The sequence below is a fragment of the Uloborus diversus genome, chromosome 4 (genome assembly GCF_026930045.1).
Source record: "Uloborus diversus isolate 005 chromosome 4, Udiv.v.3.1, whole genome shotgun sequence".
NCBI lineage: Eukaryota > Metazoa > Arthropoda > Arachnida > Araneae > Uloboridae > Uloborus > Uloborus diversus.
The window spans coordinates 168,717,245-168,740,391 of NC_072734.1; the positions used below are offsets into that span (position 1 = coordinate 168,717,245).

At 32.9% G+C, this 23,147-nt stretch overlaps 1 protein-coding gene across 1 annotated transcript; it reads right to left on the bottom strand.

The window, feature by feature from the left end:
- Window positions 1-2,049: 2,049 nt before the first annotated feature.
- LOC129221269 (isocitrate dehydrogenase [NADP] cytoplasmic-like) lies at window positions 2,050-22,291 on the bottom strand. The gene is made up of 12 exons (XM_054855725.1): window positions 22,133-22,291; window positions 20,095-20,134; window positions 16,077-16,183; window positions 15,810-15,896; window positions 12,443-12,603; window positions 10,814-10,960; window positions 8,583-8,650; window positions 7,389-7,457; window positions 6,565-6,716; window positions 5,272-5,412; window positions 2,836-2,998; window positions 2,050-2,335 (listed from the first exon to the last, which is right to left on the bottom strand). The coding sequence occupies exons 1-12, from the start codon at window positions 22,146-22,148 to the stop codon at window positions 2,254-2,256; spliced, it is 1,233 nt and encodes a 410-aa protein (XP_054711700.1). The 5' UTR covers window positions 22,149-22,291; the 3' UTR covers window positions 2,050-2,253.
- Window positions 22,292-23,147: the final 856 nt, after the last annotated feature.

Here is a 23,147-nt window from a genome sequence, read left to right on the forward strand (position 1 = left end):
GCTCCTTCATCGATTGCAATAATTTATTGCCGAGCAATTCATCAAGGGATCAAGTTCCAAATGCAAACGAAGCTAAGAGTGATGGGAACAATGAAATATCAATTCCCTCAAAACTTGAAGGAACTGCAAACAATGCTGAAAAATTCGATGAATCAGCAAATGTCATTAGTATCATAGATGCAAATATATTGCAAAGCATGTTAGGTGGAACACAGTCTGAAATTTTTATTCTATTTCCAAACTCTGATGCAATTTCAGAAGGTGTTCAATTCTTTCAAGTGGATAGCAAAGAAACGATTACCGAGTCGGAGATATCAGTTGTTGCTGATGCAAAAGAGGAAAATTGCCAAACGACAGCTGTGTCTTCCTTTACCGAAAATGTGGAAAACTCATTTGTCATCAACTCTTACGATTTTGTTTCAGAAGAAATAACTCTACATCAGGAAACTTTGTCAGAAAATCAGCTCCATGATGGAGCAATCAATTCAAAAGAAGAAACGAAACAGGACGTCGGAAATTCCTTCTTCGAAACAAATATAAATCAAAATGGTGAGAACAAGTTGAAATGCGCTGAAAATATTTTTAAAAATCCCGAGAATTCAAACGAAACTAATGGCTATGCCTTTTTACCAAAAAAAGAATGCAACAAAGCTGAAAATTTAGAAAACACTACTAATTTAGATGAGATACTTAATGAGCCAATGGATATTTCAAACATCAGCAATTCTAAAGATAAAGATGGGGATGGCTTAGCATGCAGTAAGGACTTTATGAAATCTCTAACTGATATTTGCGTCACATATTACAATCAACGTTGTGGATTTGGAAATCAAAATATGGACAATGATAAGCTATGGCAGTCTTATAAGCGCATTGCTTTACACTTGGGATCGAATATGCTCCAATCGCTGAATAATATTTGTGAAGAAATGAGTAGTTTACAAGATGATAAAAATTCAACCGGTTTTCAATCAAATTGTAATTTTAATAAAATGATGCAGGTTTCTAGACGAAAAAAGCAGAAGACTATGCATTCATAATAAAAAAAATAAACAGAAGATACTGTATTTATAAATGAATGATGAGCAAAAGATGCATGAAAAAATTAGTACCTTCAAGTTCATAGCAAATTTTTAGCTCTCCTCATTCTTATCAGATAAAATTTTATGATAATGTTATCGATGTAATTGATAATTCATCAAAATTAGTAATGTCATCAAATCACTTCACCGCAATGGAATTTTTTTTTTTTTGTAATTCAAAATCGCATTGCAGAAAGATTTAACATGAAATTTATTTTTTCTTTAATAAAAGAGTTAATTTTATTATGTATTTGGATATTTAATTGAAATTTCATGCAGGTTGAAATCTGAATACTGAATTTTTCTCTTGGCTGAAATTCTGGTTCAAAAAACTTCATGATGTTGTGAATTACATATACAATTTTCTGATGTCAAACTCAATCTGTCATATTAATTTATAACTCATTCATGCTGAAATTCATTAAAAAAATATGAATTTGAAAAATAGAGCTGCAAAAACATGTACACAAGTAAACATATCCGCTTGTTTTGTAACGCAGAGGTGCCCGGGAGGGGGTCATAGCGAAGACTACACCACTGAAACTTTTGGGAAGAGGTATTTTAGAGGGGTCTGATCTCATTTTGGGGGTCTCGTTATTGAGATGGGGGGGGGGGGCATCACTCTTAAGAAGGATGGGTACCCTTGTACGACATAAAGACATACCATCAAAGTGCTGACAAGGCTATATTTGACCCAGTTCAGGGTGCAGACAGCGCAATTAAAAATTTTAAGTCATTGTTTCATGTTTTTTTTTTGGGGGGGGGGAGATGCTCCGTAGCTATGCTATTCCTCCTTCCCCCAGGGGGAGAGGGCTTGGCAACAATGTTCGGAAATCCCCAAAATAAATGTTATGTTGGATAAGAATATTTCTAAATAAATTCCCTGTTCTTAAATCGCATTTGTGAAAAAGAGATTTGACTCACACACAAAAAATATAAATAATCATTTTATTGTAAATATCAATATGTAAAATAAGAGATTTTCCCCAAGATCAACAGGAGTTTCGAGTACAGATCGAGTATCTCACAATCACTGTATAAAATAAATTCAGATACAACTCAGTTGAAAAATACTGATATTGATAAGTAGGAAAGAATATATGTTTCAAAGCAGATGCCCTTAATGTAATTGCCAATAAATTCCATGCTACAATTTACTTGCTTCTTTCAGTCATGCCTGCAGTTTCTTGTTCAGATTTTCTGCAAGTTTATCCATGAATTCAAACGTGTTCAAATAGTCACTTCTTGTAACACTGAAATAAAGATATTTTTTAGACGGTAAAGAGTTATTTTAAGAGAGAATTTGATGTTTTTTGGAACAGTGAAGTTAGAAGCATTAAAATTTTTTTAGAGTTTTACTTTTGAGGCTTCAAGAAGAGTTATTTTGCTGCCTTCTTTCTCTGTTTATGCGCTTTTAATGTTTAAATTATTTTAATTCAGGAAAAAAGTAAAAATTGCAACATTTTTGAACGACAATCATTGAACGATTAATTTTGTTCTAAAAGATTTCCATAAACTTGCCATCGATATAATCATTAAAATAAGTAAAACATGTAATCACAACATGTCACAAAAGTCTTCGATTTTGCTCCAAATGCTTATTTTAGCAATTTTGATCAAAACCTCTGTGTCTTAGATCATTTCTTCTATCCCGTGAAATTCAAGATTGACAGTTTAAAAATACCAATTTTGGTACTATAAAATAGTCAGATAAAAAAAAAGTAAACATAAAAATAACGTTTTATGCACTTACGTTTTCAAACTTTTGATGCAAATGGCAAGATCTTTTGTCATGAAACCAGATTCAATGGTTTCTATACAAACTTGTTCCAAAGCTTTGGCGAATTCATCCAATTTTGAATTGCCGTCTAACTTGGCTCGATGCATTAATCCTCTAGTCCAAGCAAATATTGAGGCTAAAAAAGCATTTTTAAAACAAATGAATGCAAGTATAATACTTGTTGGATAAGAAGTCAATCAGAGAAATAATAAAAATGAAAAGAACAACAGTTTTAAAAAACATGTGGTGTTCATTATCCTATTTACCCGTGGCGTATCCGTGGGGTAAGAGAGATTCGGTGATGCATTCTCAACCGAAACCCAGAAATTTACCTTTTTTGCCCATAGAAAAGGACTAAACCTAATCATATTCCCTACTGGTGCAGCAGAGGGGGGTTTTGGGGCTAAAACACCCCCAAAGGTCTTGATTTTTACATTATTGTCAATCCTAACGCAGTAGTGGACATTTATACATGTTTTGGATTGTCTTGCACATTTATGGATTGTTTTGATCAAAAAAAACCCCTCCAGAAGGTAATTCTGGCTGCAGGAGAGATATTCCATCATAGATTTTTTTTCTGGCTATGGCACTGCTATTTACATTTATTTACCCTTAGGGGGTAGAACTGCATCAACCCCAGCATTCGCTAAAACCTCATGCTGGAGCAAGCCTAGACTCAAAAGAAGTATGTACAAATGACTGCTGAATTCATTTTTATTACAACTCTTTAACAGTAATGGATCAATAAATAACTTTAATGAATCAGAAAAATTCTTCCATTTAAACAATTGTAATATTTTTGGTCATTTTTTAAATATTATATTCATTTTACAGCTTCCCAGAACTGATACTTCTCCTTATGAAACCTTCTCCAAACTTTTTTAGTATATGTATATTCAAATATTATTCGAACATCACATACATTTTCTCTTAAATAGCAGGCACCTGTAACACACAGCAGCTTAAAAGATAACTTTCATACATTTTTTTTCATTATATTTGTTATTCATTCAGACAAAAAAAAAAAAAAAAAAGCATACCTTTCATTGAAAGTCAAATTCCAATCATTCAACTTTTACATAATTTGGTATTTGGCCAATATCACAGAGTTCTAGTATTTACATTAAGGCATTTTGTAATGCTTTAATCAGTAGAAGGAAATTGATAATAAACAGCATAAATGACAGAAAAGTAATTTAGATTCAAATAAGGAATTGTCCGTAAATGTCACTTTTTTCAACACGCCTATGTCACATGTCAAGCTATTTTTCTTAAACATATTCTTGTAAAAATGAGTGATGTCACATCTTGTTACCTCCTCCCTCCACCTTGTCACAAACTCACAATTTCATGATTCCCCCCCCCCCGAACATGACTTCATTTGTAGATAGCCTTTAATGTGCCATTCTCACCTTGTTTACTTTACATTTAAAGTACGGAAATGCTTCCCAAGTTATGAAAGTCTAGTGAGATATTTTTCTTGAAAATTGTCTAATGTAGTTTGATTAGTTATTTTCCCCCTTCTAAAAAAGTTTTTTTAACCTAGTTTTCACTATGGTCACTTGGCACTGTACTTTTATATATTCACTGTCACTTGGCACAATCTTGTTTTAAAACCTTTAACCACCTGCTTACTGGTTAACCATTTAGTTTAGTATTCTGGTTTTTTGAAGGCTCTTGGGGAAGATTTCATGTGTTTTGGACCCATTACTTGCAATGTAGAAAAAAACTTTGTGATATGGGATCTAGTTATCCCACCTGATGACTCCAGTCCTTGCTTATGTTAATCTTCAGTTTTAGCCTTATCATATTACAATTTTTTTACAATTCTTCAAAACAAACACTTCATTTATCTACAAATGAAGAAACAAAAAGAATTGCAATATGAGAAGGCTAAAACTGAAGAAAAAACTTGAAGCAAGGACTAGAGTTGAGTCAAGTGTTATAACCAGACCCACTTTCACAAGGTTTTTTCTGCATTGCAAATAGGGTCCAAAACAACCTACATGCAACCTCCACCAAGAGCCTTCAAAAAATCAGAACAGTAAACTAAATGTTAACCAGCAAGCAGGTGGTCAAAGGGTGGAAAACCAGATAATGTCAAGTGTGCTTGTTTTGAATTTTTTTTTTTTTTTCATGGCTTTGTTTTCAGCAGCCTTGCATCGATATTTCAGTATATTTTCAGTTCTTATCATTTTAGTCTCTTTCTGTTTTAAACATGTATTATGGTACACATTATGCAAAAACCAATATTTATTAAACCCAAATATTACACAAAAGTTCGAGGTATTGATTGAACTATGTTAAAATAACACCAACATAAAAAAATTGACCCATATTTTTTCAAGAAATTTTTTTTTTACATACATTAATATTCTTAACACTCGACTAATCAAATAAAACACAAACCTATTGGGTTAGTAGACGTTTCTTGTCCTTTTTGATGCATTCGATAATGCCTAGTTACAGTCCCATGCGCTGCTTCTGCTTCAACAGTTTTTCCATCAGGGCATATTAATACACTAGTCATCAAGCCCAATGAACCATATCCTACAAAAGGGTCAGTTTAGAAAACCATACTTAAAAAGCATTCAACTTCAAAAATAAATTGAAGAGGAAAACCTTAGCAGGATATAGAAGAAGACTTTTTTTTTTCTGAATGCAGAAGCAAAAAAAATTTTTTTCTTTTAATACATAAATATTTATACTTTCTCATAATGACTCAACTTATCATTCTAATAAATATGTGAAAAACAAATTTCTATGAGTTCAAAAGTTATTTTTCCTTACACATACAATGAAGCACCGTTTACATGTTTTGGAAGAGACTGTATGAAAAAAGCATATAAAGGGAAAAAACGCATTATAGGTACATGTAATATGTATTGAACTCTGCAGGGACCAATTTAAAAAACACATAAATGATTAAAACATATAAAAGAGAAACACATAAACAGTGCTTCACTGTATACTGTCAGAGCACTCAGAACTAAAATTTGAGGGGGGGGATTCTTAAATTATTGAATAAAACTGAATTTTACTAAATAACATCTACTTGTACATCTAATGAGAAGATACATTAGGCATTATTAAAAAATTAAGAAAAAAAAAAGCTCAATATTGTCACCATGATTCCAGATCAGATAAAAGTTGCTGAAAAAGGAACTTTTCGGCAGGTCATAATGACCTCCTATTGGGGCATAACTCTAATATATAGTGTAATGAATTTGGGTTTAGAAATGATTTCATGCTTTCAAAAGATGGCCTAGTAAAAATTTGATTTTTCTAAATTTAAAGAAAAGTCTTTCAAAATCCTTCTTTTAACTAATAGCAGAAATTACTAATGTAGGTTAAAATCTTTTCTACCACTTTTACTAAAGAAAAACAAAAATATGTAATAAACGAGTAATTTCTTAAATTGTATTTATAAATGCAGTATTTTTCTAAACTTCATCATCTAGTTTGTTTACAGGGGGAAATAAAGGTGAAAAAAACTGTAAATGCTATCCTAATTGCATACTGAAAATACATGTATAACTTTGAAAATGTAGTTCAAGTTCCTAAACAGTTTCTAATAAACATGTAAAATGTAAAAATCTTTTAAAAAGTAATTTCTCAAATTTCAATAAAGGCTTGTTATGAAATTTTTAAATTGCATGCCAATTTAAGACTGAGAAAGAAAATTAAACTTATACATTTTACCTTGCGCAACTGAATCGGACTGAACATCTCCATCATAATTTTTGCATGCCCAAACAAATCCACCTTCAGACTTCATTGCTTGAGCTACCATGTCATCTATAAGTCTGTGTTCATACCAAATTCCTTTCGCTTCAAATTGAGATTGATATTCTCTAACAAGATAAAACAGAAAAGCAGTGCTTTATTTCATTTAGCCAAATTGAAATTAAATTTATTTGACAGATATAAAAATAAGTTTTTTTTTTTTTGAAGCATCGTGTACATATATTCCTAAGTGCTGATAATATAGTTTTCAATGTTTCACTTTAGGAAGATTCTCGAAAAAAATGTCCCATGGGTAACGCTAAGTTTTTTTAATTTTATTCAAGTAACTATTAAATATAGGAGTAACTGTTATGCTTTAATGGTATATTAAAGCATGTATTATTCCCCAACAGCATTTTTTTTTTTTTTTTTGAAGGCTTTGGTTAGCTGGAAAAAATTTAAACCTTAGCATTACACATGGGACATTTTTTCGAGAATCGCCCTTTAACAAATTTTAATTTTCTTATTTCATAATAGCTTCTGACATCTGAAAATTCTAACTCAAATTTCATACAAAATACTACTAGCAACATAGAATTTAGTAAAAAGTTTACCAATAATTTTTCTCAAATTTTATATTTCTTATATTTTTGAAAAAAGCAGACTATTTTCTACTAAAATTAGATTCAGAATGTCAGTCTTAATACTCCCAAATATGTATCCTAGCACAAATTTAAAGATTATTATACCCATTGACACAAGTAGATTCAAATGTAATACAAAAAAAAAAAAAAACTAACTTTTCATATATTTCTTGAAATATGTCCTTGAAGCGACCATCATATTTCTTCAAAATGGTATTCTTTGTACTAGATAAAAGTTACAAAAATTAATATACGAGTGAGACAGCAAATTTTAACTGAAGTAGTTTGTAGAAACTACCTTTAATATAGATAACATATTTGTAAAAAGAAATATCAAATTCAAAAATTGAAATAGTTTTTCAAATTGAAATTTTAATATGGATAACAAATTAATCAGATCTACTGAAAATATCACTAATACTTTTTTTTTGTTTTGTTTTGACTATAGTAGCTGATTTGGCTGGCTTTGCAGCACCTATCAAAAAAAAAAAAATTGTGTCAAGTGATGTGTTCAGCATTTAAGCTTAATCTGAACAACTAACAATTTCCCACGTGAATAGTCACAACAGTCCCTAAAAATCCTTAGTAAAATTAGGATATTAATTCCTAAAAAATTCCCCATTCGAATAAGAGAATTTCAAAAATAAACTTACTTCCAAAAATTCCAATACACGAATGAATAAGGAGGTATATATTGTTAAAAGGGTCATTAAAATAAAGGCAAGAGTCCCAAAACAGTGTCATGTCAACAAACCTCATAAATATCATTAGAAATAAGACAAGAGTTCCTGAAAATCCTACAATCTCAAAATTAGTCCCTAAAAAATCCTCACTTGAATGAGGACAACAGTCTTTTTAAACCGCATTACCATGAGGGCAATGGGCTCAAAAATTCCCTATAAAAAAGAAAAATATTCCCTAAGCATGTAGCTAAGGTCATGTAATATGATAACAATTCTTGGTTTGCAATTTACTTTTCTTTTTGATTTTTCCATATTGTTACCTACAAAGATTTAAATGTATTTTATTTTTATATGAGTTTTGACCTGCAAGATTCATCTTAGAATAAGGTGCAGCGCATGAGTAAAAAAAAGTACTGTTCTATGTCAAGGGATGGTTGTGGTTACCTAGTAGGTGCTTCTTAAGAAATGTCCCTTATTCCGGAATTATAAAAGGCAAATGTCAAAAAAGACAAGTGCCCCAATGTCAGAAAAAAATGTATTGAGAAGTCATAATGACAAATTATGCAATCAACAGAAATTCAAATGACAGTGCTCAATCAACCATTTACCCATAACAAATTACTAAAAGAATAGAGTTTTTTTTTTTTTTTTTGTAAACTTCACTAACCTCAAATATAGAGGATACTTTGCCTGCAAAGCATACTGGAAGGAGCTGTGAGCAAAATCTGTAATAGACTGTAGAAAACAAATTAATTTTTTTAAACTGGTTTTATTAAATACTTCAGGCTGCAACTGTTTAAAATACACTTCAAATATTTTTGAATAAGATGATAGTAACAATAATTTATTTATAAATTAACATTGTTTAATCAATTGTTAACAATTATTTAGCATATTATTACCCGTGGGCGCCCATATGCAAAGTTGTAAGGGGGGGGGGTCAGATATTTTAACCATGGTTTAGCAGGATATTTTCCCCGTGAAAACCAATTTCAGGACAGATTCGAGTCATTAAAATTGGACATTTTTAATCACTTATTCATTAATGGCTGGAGAAGAAATATTTTTACATTTTTGCAAAGAAAAAAAGTACTAAAAACAAGGAAGTTCTAATTTCTAAGGGGGGGGGGCGAGCCCCCCCCCCCCCCCTATATGGGCGCCTTTGTTATTACCTAAGGCCCCTATACATCGTCGGCTCAGAGCAACAGTATGACATCTAATAACAGTAATAACACAAAGATATCTTACTGTTGCTCTGAGGCGACGATATAAGAGCCGACACATGAGCTTAATATCAGCCATTTTGGATTGGAGCGCGTGTTTGGATGGTTGTCTTTTCTGGTAAGTATTGCATTTGGTGAGTGTTCACTGCAAGCAATCATTAGCAACGTGTGAATTGCTTATTAAGTAAAATATAATTTTTGGCCAAATAACCGAATCTTTGCTCTGGTAACCCTAACTCCACAATAATGGAAAATTCAATCCAAAATGGCTAAACTTAAGCTGATGCCTCGGCCTACATACATAATGGCTCTACTATTACTATGTTAGAGGCAAATTAAAAGTGGCAAGAGAAAACAAAAGGAATGACTAGATTGGAGGAGGAAAAAAACCAAAATTTAGACGAAGAAAGCTACTTAGAAACATACAATTATTTGCATTTAAAAACTGGATTTAGAGTAACTGCATGCTTGATAAAGATAAATGAATTGTAAATTACTCAAAATACATTATCACTTACTTATATAACAGATCATTAATGCCTATTATGAGCACATAAAATACAAAACGATTTTAGCAAAACATGCACAAAAAAGGCAGAGACAATCATTACATAATCATAAAATATGAAAACGTTACAACTTGCAACAATTGTGTAGTAGTTAAAAAATTACTTGAGTTAATACTTTGGCAAAATATAGTTAGATGGTACTTTGATTGGCACCAACATAGAAACTTTAATCTTTCATGGTAGATCCATCTCTCTGGGCGACACCTAGTGCTAGGAGGGCCACAGGAGATATACATTACAAAGGCAAAAGTTATAAAAGACAAACACATTTAAATTAATCACAAGTTGGTGAAATAGCATGTCTGCCTTGCCAACATCTACTAGGAAAAAAATCCAGCAGCCGATTGCAATCCGCAGCAATGTTGAACTTATCATTGTTATTTAGGGAAGAAAAGGAACTCTTTTTATAATCCTCCAAAGTACAGTCAAATGCAAGTTCCTTACATCCTACACGCAATTGAGAGTAATGCTCAAACTCCAGGAACCTCCCATAAAAAAACAGTACTTTAGTTGTTGATGTTTTGGTAATTATCACAAGCTTAAGTAAACATTATTAATCAAAAACACATGACCAAAACGTTGAACTAATACTTGAACATAATCAATCTAAATTCGTGTCGCACAGCATTTCAGTCGTCGAAGCAAGAGTCCAAAAACGTGTTTTTACCACATGGCAAGCATGATACGAGTCTCTGGGAAAACAGTTAAGCTCCGCGTCAACCGGAAAACTTTACACACTTCCGTAAAGGAAACTGGGCTCGTGCTGCCATCTGTTGAGCGTGGTTGTTGTACAAATGGCAAGCATAAAATAGTAAGACAAAAAGAGCACAAAGAATCCCGGATCTATTAATTTTGGGCCCCCCTACAATAAAACCTGTAGGGCCCCGTCCCAGAGGTCAGCACTGCATCGTTAATAAGCCTTAGTGCTAGTTTTTTTAAAAGTTTTGTTTGTCAATTTCTTGGGCCGTTGGGCCCCTTAATGATGCATCCCTCACACTGCGGAGTCTGTGGGTACGCAGATCCGGGTCTGAGCAAAAAAAAGCAAAATCAACTTTATTTTTGGTACATAAAAAAAATTAAATTAAAGCATAAGTAGAGAAACTTACTTTGTCAGTATTGTACATTGAAAGAGATACACCACCACCATCTTTAAAGTCGAATACTGTGTACTTTAAAGGAGGTGTGCCATCAGTAGGCGTATATGTAACTTCCAGTTTCCCTGGTCCTGGAACAACAAAATCTGTAGCTCGATACTAGAGGAAAAAAGATTTGAAATTAAAACAATCTTTTTTTCAAAAACATAGGCAAAACATTTTATTTATTCTTTTCCAAATTACTTTACCAAGATGGCTACTTTTTAGGGAAATACTCAAATTGTTTTTCTCCTTTTAACCGCGAATTTAGTATATGATAAAAAGAAAAAACATATAAAGGCACAAATTATCAGGACTTCATACGCGTCTTTTGGGGTTATAAGGAATCCCTTTTTCAATGCCAAAGAAGTGAGCTCATGGATAAAATGACATCCAACAGAAGCTAAAACCATAGACTTTTGCAATACACTGGACAGCCTAGTTATCACATCCAGAGACTGCAGTTTTGTTCTTATTTTAACTCATCAGTCTAGAATAGTTAATAACCAAGCTGCAGGCAGATGTCATCTCATTCAAGCTGAGAGAGCCAAAAACTGGTAGATTTATCCCACCAGCAAGTGTGGTTCATTATGGTGCGGTTCTACTTTTGAATTGATGGCAAAACTTGGATATTTAGCAGTAAGTTACCGTCCCTAAGACAAGGCTGAGGCAGAACTACATGCAATATACCAATGTCTTTTCATCCTATAGCTCACTTCTTTTGCACTGAAAAGGGGGTTCCATCTCGGCTAAGATAAACAAAAATGTCAGACCTCTTCATAGAAAACGTTTGAGATTGAATACTGTAACTTTCTTTTTAAGAACTAAGGCCAGTTGAGTATTGAAAAGAAAATGTTAATTCTTTTGCACATAGAAGAACGCCCATATACTTGCTTATCCGAGGATGTTTTAACTTGTTTGGAGATAAAACTGTCTATCTTCCATTTAGGACCAAAAGTCTTGCAACTGATGATTTTCATCTTTTTGCAATTTTTTACCACAACCATTCAAGTTTAAGAAATAAGTTTAATTTTTTTGAATAAACTTGTTTTTAGATTTGTAGTTTTTGTCGATACCTATTAACTGAATACAACTGAGGCAGTGAGACAAAGCCATGTTCGTGGAGATTTTCAAGTTTTGAGTAAAACGCATTAAAAGTTCCGGCCCTAGGTAGGCTTTCATTGAAAAGTTTTTCCAAATCATGCAGTATAGCAGAACCTACCAGGGCTACTAGCCCTATCTCTTGCCCCGAGACAGAGGAGAGGTTCGCCTTCCATTTGTATCAGTTATCTCCAAATTTTTAATGTTGACACTTACATCCCTTTGCTTCTCACTGCCTGAAATGTATTCTGTAAGGCTTTATTAAAATTTCGAAAAATTTAACATTTAATTATGTTTTAAGATAATGACTGGCTTTACTGACTTTAAAAAAAAAGAATCTGTCTAAAATTATATGCTGAAAACAATCCATTGATTACTTTTAATATCAGTTTCCAGAAAATATATTTAAGAAAAATGTAGTTGAGCTCCCATAAAACTGATTTTCTAATGTTGTTTAAAGATTTGTGGATGTAAATTTACAAAACTAAATAAATACATTACTTGATCACCGTAGGCATGACGACCAATAATAATAGGCTTGGTCCAGCCAGGCACAAGACGAGGAATATTCTTGCATATAATTGCTTCCCTAAAAACAGTTCCTCCTAATATATTTCTGATTGTACCATTAGGAGATTTCCACATCTGCTTCAAGTTGAATTCTGGAAAAAGCCACAAGAGTAAACTTATGTTATGAATTTTATTTTAAAAAGCAAATTAGAAACATGATTACATTACTCTAAGGTATGTATTGAACTATTCTTCGATATAAGCTATTATAGTGGATGCCTGTTAATTGAACCAGTGGTTCATTGAATCAATCACTTTTTTGAATCAATTTGGGAAAACCAAACAAAATCCAGCTTTATTGAATTAGCCACTCTACTGAATCAAAACTGTTTAGAACAAACATGATTTATATAAGTGGTAGGCACTATTTTTAAGCTTTCCTATGTAAGCCTATGTAAGTTCAAAAATCAAAATGAAACGTTTGTATTCCATTTAAAAGTTGTATTATGAAATTCAAATACAAATACAAAAGTGACGACCAGCAACAGGCTCTGGGCCTAGCTAGGCTGGTCCTAGCCAATTTACAATCCCCAGCGGAAATCAATGGCCCTCGTAAAACTATCTACTCCCTTGCTCATTACCACCTCTTCCGGTAGATTCACTTTCAGATGAAGACCAATAAACAAAATAAAATTATATGAGAGTTGCGTTAATGCTGGAAATAAACTTGCGTACTAGTACATACCTATAGTATATACGTGTGATACAGATTAAACAGGGTGCATCAATAACAGCAATTAAATGTTTCAAGGAAGGGACGATTGATTTTTTAACTTACTTCTTACAACATATCTTTTTTTTTCATGCTCTGGAGGAGGGGGAGGGGGGTGCTGTTGTTGCAGCATTTCATCTAAAACAACTAAAATATAGAGATTTAGCCAAGGAGACCCATTTTTTTTTTCCGTTTGACGAACTTATTCAGTTGAAAGAGGATTCAAAACTTGTTTTAAAACTTCAATTTTGTAATAATTCTGGGGACTTTTAGAAACTCTCTCCCTTTATCTCAGTTAACCGAAAACAGGATTAAAAACGGAAAAATTGCAGGTGCACAATCCCTCAAGGGCGTTGCGATCACCCCATTGAGAAGAGATAAAATGGAGGGAATGATGACTTTAATTCATGAAACCAAGATAACAAATCACATGATAGATTTTAAAGCAAAACATTGGAAGAAAACAGGTTTCTTTTGCTTGTTTCAAGCAAAATGTGCCAACCATTCATCGTTGAGTCACGTGACTTGGAGTCTTTGGGTAGGCTTTTGCTAAGCCGCTGAAATTGAGGGACTTGCTCCCTCCATTTCAATTTCTGCTCTAAGAGAGATCACCTCTCCCTTGTACTTGTCTTTGATAGATGGCACTCTTCAGCACCAAGCTAAAAGGGCGCTTAAATTATTCCTCATTTTTTTTGATGAAATATTAAGCCTCTGTTCTACCATTATGAAATGCATTCATGAAGTCAGCTATTTGCAGTGGCGTCTCTATAGGGGGGGGGGCGGTCCATCCCCCGTTTCACTTGACTGGGGGGTGACACTCAAAGTGGAAATGCAAGTTTTTGAAAAATATGAAGCTAAAATGCATTTTTTAGACTATGAATTTGAAAATTTTCTGGGGGTTAAACTCCACTTTCATTTGTTTTTTGTATATTAGCCCTTTTAAAGTTTCATTTTAACACAAATGTAGTTGTTTCAGAAAATTGCATGAATTTCATGTTTTCATAATTTTTTACTGCCCCGGGTGTTACCCATGCTAGGTAGCCACTGCTATTTGTACTGGTTATGTCCAAAATATACAGTGGCCGCAGCTTACATGAATCGCATTTGTTCTAAGCAATTTCGATCCCATAAAGCCGCTGACTCAATAAAGCGGCTAATTCAATAAAGCTGGATTTTATTCTGTTTTTGACAATTTGATTTATTAAAGCGGCTGATTTAATTAACCACTGATTCAATTAACCGGCATCCACTGTATTAATCAGTAAGATCTACTTCTGCTACCATTTTCCCCTGTGATAGCACCCTAAACATATGCACATATAATGAAAACGGACATTCAGGCAATATCTACAAATTTGCCGAATGGCCAGACATAGTTTGCAGAATAAAGAGTTTTCCGGGGCAGCCTGCCTGTGGTTATGGTGTCTTACACAAAGCATCCAATACTAATAAAAGAGTACATAACTTTTTGGCAAACTGATGTGAATTATTCTGACAAGTGGAGACAGTGTTTTTAGAGTTATACAGCATTGGAGTGGATTGGACTGAATTGTTTTCTATTTAGATACTTTAGTAGGAAGCCAGTTCTAATTTCAAACTGTATATTAATATGCTATTTCACTGCCAACTGCAAATACCGATGTAGAAATAATTTTTAATTTCACTTACTTTAAAATAATATTTTCAATAACCAATGTAGTCACAGCACAAAATGGCAAAAAAATACCAAGTTCAAATTTTGCATGTCAGTGAATGTAAATACAGTACAACCTCGATATCTCAAATCTCTCGGGATGGGAAAAAATTTCGAGATATCGAGTTTTCAAGTTATCAAGGTTTTTTTAAAAATACACTAGTAACTCTCATATTTACACACACATATGCTATATGCATTTATATATGTACTACGGGACCACTTCGAATAACGATAAATAAAGTAGTCTTCAATATTTCACTAGATTTGAAATTTTCTAATTGTGTAAAGTGCACAGGATGAGATTTTGAAATGAACAACAATTTCAACTTGGTTTTTTCACCTAAAAATTTAAAAATTCTAATTTTATCTTTAACCAGTAACCTCACATTTAAAAAGTTCTCAGCAGCCATTTTGTAGGAGTTAAAAAAGCTGAATGAAGAAAATGACGAACGTATTTTCCGTTTTCGTTTGAAAACTGACGGACGAAAAATCGAACCCCTTTCCTCAAAGTGGACAACATGTTCGAGAGAAATGCACAAAGATTCTAAAATCTGGGGAAAACACAGCACCAACACTCCCCTATTATCTTGCCCCAATCCCCTATTCACAAAATTTTCAAGAAAAGGGATGAAAAACGTTAAGCAATTGTCCCTGGAACTGGTTTTACTACAAAAATTGCCAAAGCAAAACGACAATTGAAACTTGTTTCTCTGCAAAAATTTCGACATATCAAGGGTTCCGAAAAATAAATTTCGAGATAACTATGGAAAATACATAGGGGTTTTTATAGAAAATACTGAGAAAATTTTTGTTTTGAGACATCAAGGATTTCGAGATATCAAGGTTTGACTGTAATGTCAGTGAATATATATATAAAAGAAAATACATACCAACAACTCTGTTTTCATCTGGAGTAATTGTGGCACACTTGACTCCAACATTATATTTCTTAATGGCATTTGCACAATCTATAGTAACTGAATAAATAAAAGAGAGAAAATAACAGAATTAAAAAATCAAATTTTATCAATGCTAAAATAACGATCAAATTTATCAAAAGTGAGAGAAAATTCCAATAATCATGCAAAGGAAATAATTTTTAAAACTTGATCATGAAATAAATCCTTTTTAAGGCTTATTACATATTATAAATTTACCTTGATCATTTGTAGCATCTCTATTTTCAATTCCAAGGTCAAAAGTGATAAGTTCTACATCCAAAAATGGAAGAATAAGTTTTTCTTTTATCAAATCCCAGATAATTCTGTAATTAAAATCACAAAAAAAAAAAAAAAAAAAAAAAAAAAAAAAAACATGAATTATTTGTGAATACATAGATAGTTTACAAAATACTAACAATTATTTAGACAATTTTCATTTGCACTTACAGAATTTTATTACATATTGAACAACAAATTATTTTGAAAATTATTAAGATTATTCCAAAACCGGTCAGACAGAGGAATTATAAGTCAAAAAACCATAACATATTATTTTTTTCAAAAGTATAAAATATAAAATGATTTAATTTGGCATAGGGCATGCCTTAACAATTTAGAAATTGTTCACATAATTCTTCTACTTATAATTGCATTATTATTTATTCTATTTAAATACCAAAAATTACAATTATGTGTGGGGTAAATAAGGGTCAACCGCCTTTTTTTAAGTAATATGCATCAAAAGTAATTGAATGTACTAAATTAACATTTCTTAGCCCACAAAGATATTTTTTAATGATTAAAAGTAATATTTAAGAATTAATTTAAAAAATTTGATGTTACTCTTGTAAGTCAAATATGATCGGCTTTTGCTCTTTGCTCTAAGCCTGCAATTTCAGGAATATGTTTCTTTAATATTTGCATGCTACCCAAGGTGGATTTAGAGGAGGCTCAAAGGCTAAGCTGACCCCCCCCCCCTCTGTGACAAGAATTTTATTATGACTATTATTAAACAACAATTACAATTACATTTTTTAGATACGAAAAAATAGTACATGGAATCAATGTTATCTTTTTTTTTTTTGTTTCTGTAAAGTATTTCTTTAAAGTGACCCATAATTCATAATTCCCCTGTGTGACCCTACTAGTTACAGATCAAGATTGCTAGAATTTGTTTCAAGCAGATTTCTAAAACTAAGGAAAATACAAGAAAATGTATTAACTGTGCTAAGCATTGCCACTGAGCCAAATGTTATAAAATTGCAAATTTGGCAAAAGAAATTCTGGTAGGACAAACGGAAAATTCTCCAAAATTTCCGCAGAAGAAAATTTCCTTTGATCCTCAAAACAGTATCAAAAGATTATTAAAACAGTCAAATCTCGATAACTCCAATATTCCTTTATCTTGAAGATTTCATCGGGTCCCAAACTCTTGAGGAAACTTCCCATAGCTCAAACTACCAATAACTCGAACGTTTTAGCCTGTCCCTTGGGACTGAGTTATCGAGAGTTAACTGTATTCAGCAAGAGAATAAAGCTTCTTTCCTACGCCTGCCAAATTGAGAATTCATTTGTTAACCTTATTGGATAAGTTATTAAATGATTGACAGCTCATAGAACTAAATCAGTATTTCATGTTTAACAATATAAAGTGATTTCCTGTTAACAAGGTTTGTATAGTTAAATTAGAGAAATTATTAATATCTTTAAAACAAAGCTTGGCTTATAAAAAAGAAAAAAAAATGTATAAATACAAATACAAAAGTGACGACCAGCAACAGGCTCTGGGCCCAGCTAGACGGGTTCCTAGTTAATTTACAATCCCCAGTGAAGATCAATGGCCTTCTTAAAACTGTCTACTCCTTTGCTCATTACCACCTCTTCTGGTAAGCTGTTAAAAGGTTCCACTACCCTGCTAAAATAATAATTTTTCCTAATATCCATGTTAGCCTGAGATTTAAATAGCTTAAAACAATGACCCCTTGTCCTGTTTTCAGTGCTAAACTTTAGCCCCGTAACATCTTTCGTTTTAATAAATTTAAACAGCTGAATCATGTCCCCTCGGTCTCTTCTTTGCTCAAGACTGTACATTTTTAGCCTTCTAAGCCTGGAATCATAATCTAAGTGGGAAAGTCCACTTATTAGTCTTGTAGCCCACCTTTGAACCCTTTCCAATACATTAATGTCTTTCTTAAGATAATGAGACCAAAACTGAACAGCAAACTCTAAATGGGGTCTTACCAAACTTCTATATAAGGGCAGAAGAACTTCTTTAGATTTATTTGAAATAGATCTATTGATAAACCCAAGCATCTTATTGGCTTTGTTGCTAGCAATGCTGCACTGTTGGCTAAACTTTAAATCCTGACTTATTAAGACCCCCAGATCAGTAACTTTGTCTGCCTGACTAATGACTGAACCTTGCAAATAATAACTTGTACACTTATTTCCATGCCCTAAATGTAGCAAATGACATTTCCCAACATTAACAGCCATACCCCATTTATCAGCCCACTCCGTAATATGATCTAGATCCTCTTGCAGCTGATTTGCTTGTTCTTCATTTTCTACAGTCCCCATAACTTTGACATCATCAGCAAAACAATTCATGTTCTCAGAAATATTTTTGTGAATATCGTTCATAAAGACAATAAACAAAACAGGCCCTAACACTGATCCTTGAGGAACCCCGCTTAAGACCTCACTCCAATTAGAATAATTTCCCCTTACAACTACTCTTTGTTTCCTTCCGGTCAGCCAGTTTTTTACCCAAATGAAAGTTTTCCCTCCTATTCCTATATCAGCTAATTTGCTAAGTAGAGCAACATGCGGTACCTTATCGATAGCTTTTTGAAAATCAATGTAAACAACATCTACAGGCTTCTTATTGTCCAAAGCCATGGTAACTTTGTCATAGAAATGTAATAAATTAGTTGCACAAGATTTACCTTTCCTGAAACCGTACTGAAAACTAGTCAATAGATTATTAGTCTCTAGAAAATTTACTATCTTAATTTTCATCAATGTTTCAAAAATTTTGCAAACCACCGAAGTTAGACTCACAGGTCTATAATTTCCTGCACTCCCTTTAGACCCTTTCTTGAAGAGCGGTGTAATGTTAGCCAGCTTCCAGCCCTCTGGTACTGTCCCCGAATTATAGGAAGCATTGAAAATGTTTGTGATTACATCTGCTAATTCCTCTGCACATTCAACTAAAATTTTCGGATAAATATTATCTGGCCCCGGAGCCTTAGTCTCTTTAATTTTTTTCAAATGAAGTAAAACGTCATCCCTGGAAAATACAAAGTCCTCAAGCTATACTATAGCTTGTGTCTTGTTGGTGTCAACTGTTGAGATACAGTTATCGTTAAAAACACTCGAAAAAAAGTTATTAAGAACATTAGCAATATCACTATCGTCCTGAATTAAAATTCCGTGCTCATCAACCAGTGGCCCAATATGACTGTTTCGAACTTTCCCCGAATTAGCGTATGCAAAAAACCTCTTGGGATTCCTGTTTATGTTATCTGCCAGTCTTTGCTCCAACTCTCTTTTCTGAATCGGTACCAAATACTTAAATTTATGCCTTGCCTTACAATATTGGAGCCTATCTGCACTGCAGACTTAGATAAAACAAAAAGCTTTCTGCGAACATAAATCCTAACCAGAAAATTTTCTGCAAATAATAATTTTGCCTAACTCACCCTTGAATTAAAAATTAAATTTATATTCAAATATGAAAGAGACAAAAAAAAAGTGCTTTAAATCATTTAATTTTTTTTTACAATAACATTGCTTATTTTTCACCAACTGAAGAAAACTGCCAAAACCATTATTTTTTTTTACACAAGTGCTTTAAAAGGCTTTTGGAGAAAGGCTTTAACAGAAATAAATTCTGGGATTTTCTTAAAAATTTCCTTCAAAAAAAAAATCTTTTTTTTTTTTAAATGAACGTTATCAGTTTGAAAAAATTTTTCTGCGAAGCCAAAAATTTTCTGCGAACTCAGTTCGCGCGTTCGTCTATATTATGCAAGACTGCTGCACTGTGACCTGTTTCTCTAAACCTATGAAAAGCAGCTTGCTTGTAATTTAGAGCGTCTTTAGTTTCCCTGGAGAACCACATTGGCCAAATTTTAGTGTTGACACCCTTTCTCCTAAAATTATACATAAATTTGTGCAAGATTTAGTACTTATCTTTAGTAGAGGGAGAAAATCTAATCTTGTAAGTCCTTACCTAGTCATTTCATCACCTTGTACCTCCACAACTGGACCACCTATTATAATAATCAAATGTTCATCAATAAGATACACACACATAAGCATATACGTAATTTCAAACATAAAATCTTCAAAACTATCATGTGAAACAGCCCAGAAAAGGTCAACCACAGTATCTACAAATCTATCATTTTTTTGTATTCTTGTCATTTATTTTACTTTAGCTTTACTGTACAAACTTGTTTATTTGGTTCTTGCTAAAATAAAGCATGAAAGGAACCTCAAAATTTAGCATTTTACTAGTGTTTATAACGAATGAAAAACAATATTCTTCATATATCTCAAAAAACCCTTTTGGTAGATACTGTTGTTTACCTGTCCATGGCAGGATAGGACTTCTACAGGTACATACACAATTTGAAGTTGCTACAAAGGAATTTCTTGTACCCAAGTCAAATAATTTTATTTAAAATTATGAAAATTCTTATTCAAAATAAACAGCTTTTAATTCATTTAGACAAGGGCCTGGGCCTTTTTAGCTACTACCCCCAGGACCTGATTACTGTACAGGCCTACTAGGCCTGCTAGGCCTAGGGGCCAGGCCTACAGGCCTACTAGCCCCCCTCTTCCTATAGGGCCCCAAATTACTTAAAAAATTATGATTAGCATTACAACTATACAAAAAATACACACATTCTTAAAATAATAGCCTTCAGGGTGCCTTAAAATTATTGTGGGCCTTGGGCCTCACTTTTAATTAGTCAGGCCCTGGCCGCCTCAACCCCCCATTAAATACGCCCTTAGCATTGTGGCATATGAACATAAGATCCATGATACGCAAAACAATATCCAGGCCAGTTTTTGAATCTATGGGATCAGCACGATGCTAATCTAAAGTCGCCAATTAGCAAAAATATCACTTTTGTTGTGTGGCATATGTTGGAAGGATATATTTCATCCTTCACAACTGGAGAAGACCAATGGGGATAATATATATTTTCTTGAAAAACAATCGAATACTGTCCAACCACGGATTGCATGGAATTTTCAAACGTCCGGATACGACGAATCTATGTGAATAAGGGGGAAAAGTAAAAACTTGATGCATGTATTCCGCTCATTTCAATGAGACTCTGCTTCTACAAAAGCTGACATCGATAAAAAATAATAGATTCGTACATTTCCGGCTGTAAAATGGATGTTTGTCTTTCCATACAATCCGTGGTCAGACTGTATTTAGGTACACTAAGCGACAATATTTTATTTAATTATCATTAACCAAGCTTGAGCTCATTTCTGCAGTCACTGCTGCTCAAGAGCTGAAATGGATATTAGATCTCTTTCAAGATTCTGGCCTAACTCAAAAATTGCCCAGCTTTTGGTAAAAAGTAGTAAAGGCTCCAAATTACCATCATGGTGGTTCCTAGATTGAAGCCTAAGCCAGAACATCATCTTGCTTTGCATAAAACTCAGGCTGACATGCCACATAAATAATCCTAAACAGCTCCAAAAAATCTGCCCATAGATTTAAAGTTCTTAAAAGATACTCTTAGAAAATGAAAATAGATAAATAAATAATTATAATAATAAAAAGAGAGCCTGAACATTTAAACCTAATGACTTTTCCTCTTTTGCTTGAAACATTTTCCAAACGAGAACTGATAAAATATGCTTCTGGAAATATTACATATAAACTTAGAAAGCAGGCACACTAAACAATAAATTTAAAAAATATAAAAATGTACCGTAAAAGTAATACATACGAAATACTTTTAAGGTAGTTTCCCAAAATGTCATTTAAAACATACGAATAATATTTTAAACTTTATCGAAAAAAAATTTTTTTTTTGACACTGAAATTTAAAACGTTCTTTCACTTTTGAAAGTTTATTTCATTTGCACACGGGAAAAAAAAATGAGGAAAATCTTCCAAATGTGCTGCAAGTTACATGAAACATTCATTATTATCATAATATACCAAAATTTCAGTTCAAAATTATTGCATTGCATTTAATTGAAAGAGAAGTTAATAGTTTTTGACGTATCAAACTTACATTTTATTTTGGTCATTTTCAAGAAAGGAATGAAGAGGAAATTCTAACAAAACACGTCACAAGAGCGGTAGGAAATGCGAAAAAAATTGCAGTTTTTCCTCTTCGGCTCTTTAATAATGTTGCTTCTATTGCCCAACCTCCTTACAAACCAATCAAGTTCATATCAGATGATAACACGACCATTGAGCTCTATATAGTATCCTGGAGAGAAGCTACAATAGTGGAAACTTGAGCTCGCTTGGCGGGAGAAGGGGTAGAGTGAAAGACTAGATTTGTAAGATTATCGCTGTTTCGCTGGCGTTACGATTTTTGCTGATGCATCTCATTGGATGCAACCAGTGATGCAATAGATGCGCTTTTTGGGAGGATGGCAGTTTTGTTTTTCTCTTGAAAGGAAATAATTGATGCAATTGAAACTTAAATGAAGTATTGTTGTGTTGTGTACCGTATCCTGTTGTAAAACCATAAAGGGTGGACTTGACACTTATATTTTATGTGAAATATGTTACAGTAGTTAGCAGTACAAGTACTTATATTAAATTAAAAAAATGAAAATAATCGCGACCTCGATTACCTCAACTCATTTTAAGATGAATCTCGCGGGGAAAAGCGCGCATCTTAAATGCAAATATTTTTTACAAGAAATGAGAAAACAAGCAAAAAGAAAGATAATCATAACTACTGAGTTTTGCTAGTCGTAAAAGCAGAATCATGAGAGAAAATTGAAAATTCCTTACTAAAATCAATTACAAGTGTTTTGTTTGTTAACTCATAAGAATTGACAGTAGATAAGAATTTTAAATGATCAAGCTTTCTACTATTGTGTGACAGTAATGAAATCGTTACCAATCGCATAAATAAAGGCTTACAATTGTTCTTAAAACTTACTTCAGAAAGGTTATTTATACCTTCAGTTCAATATGAATCAAAAGCCCCAAACGAATTCTTTTGTAAGCAGGAAAAATGTGTTCTTTCGATTACTATCAACGGTTCAGTCCGAACACATATAAAATAG

Coding starts and splice junctions, on each gene's coding strand:
- LOC129221269 (XM_054855725.1), bottom strand. Junction 8,651..10,813: donor CAATGTACAATACTGACAAA/GTAAGTTTCTCT, acceptor TGTTTTCTACAG/TCTATTACAGATTTTGCTCA. Junction 2,999..5,271: donor AACGTCTACTAACCCAATAG/GTTTGTGTTTTA, acceptor ATGCTTTTTTAG/CCTCAATATTTGCTTGGACT.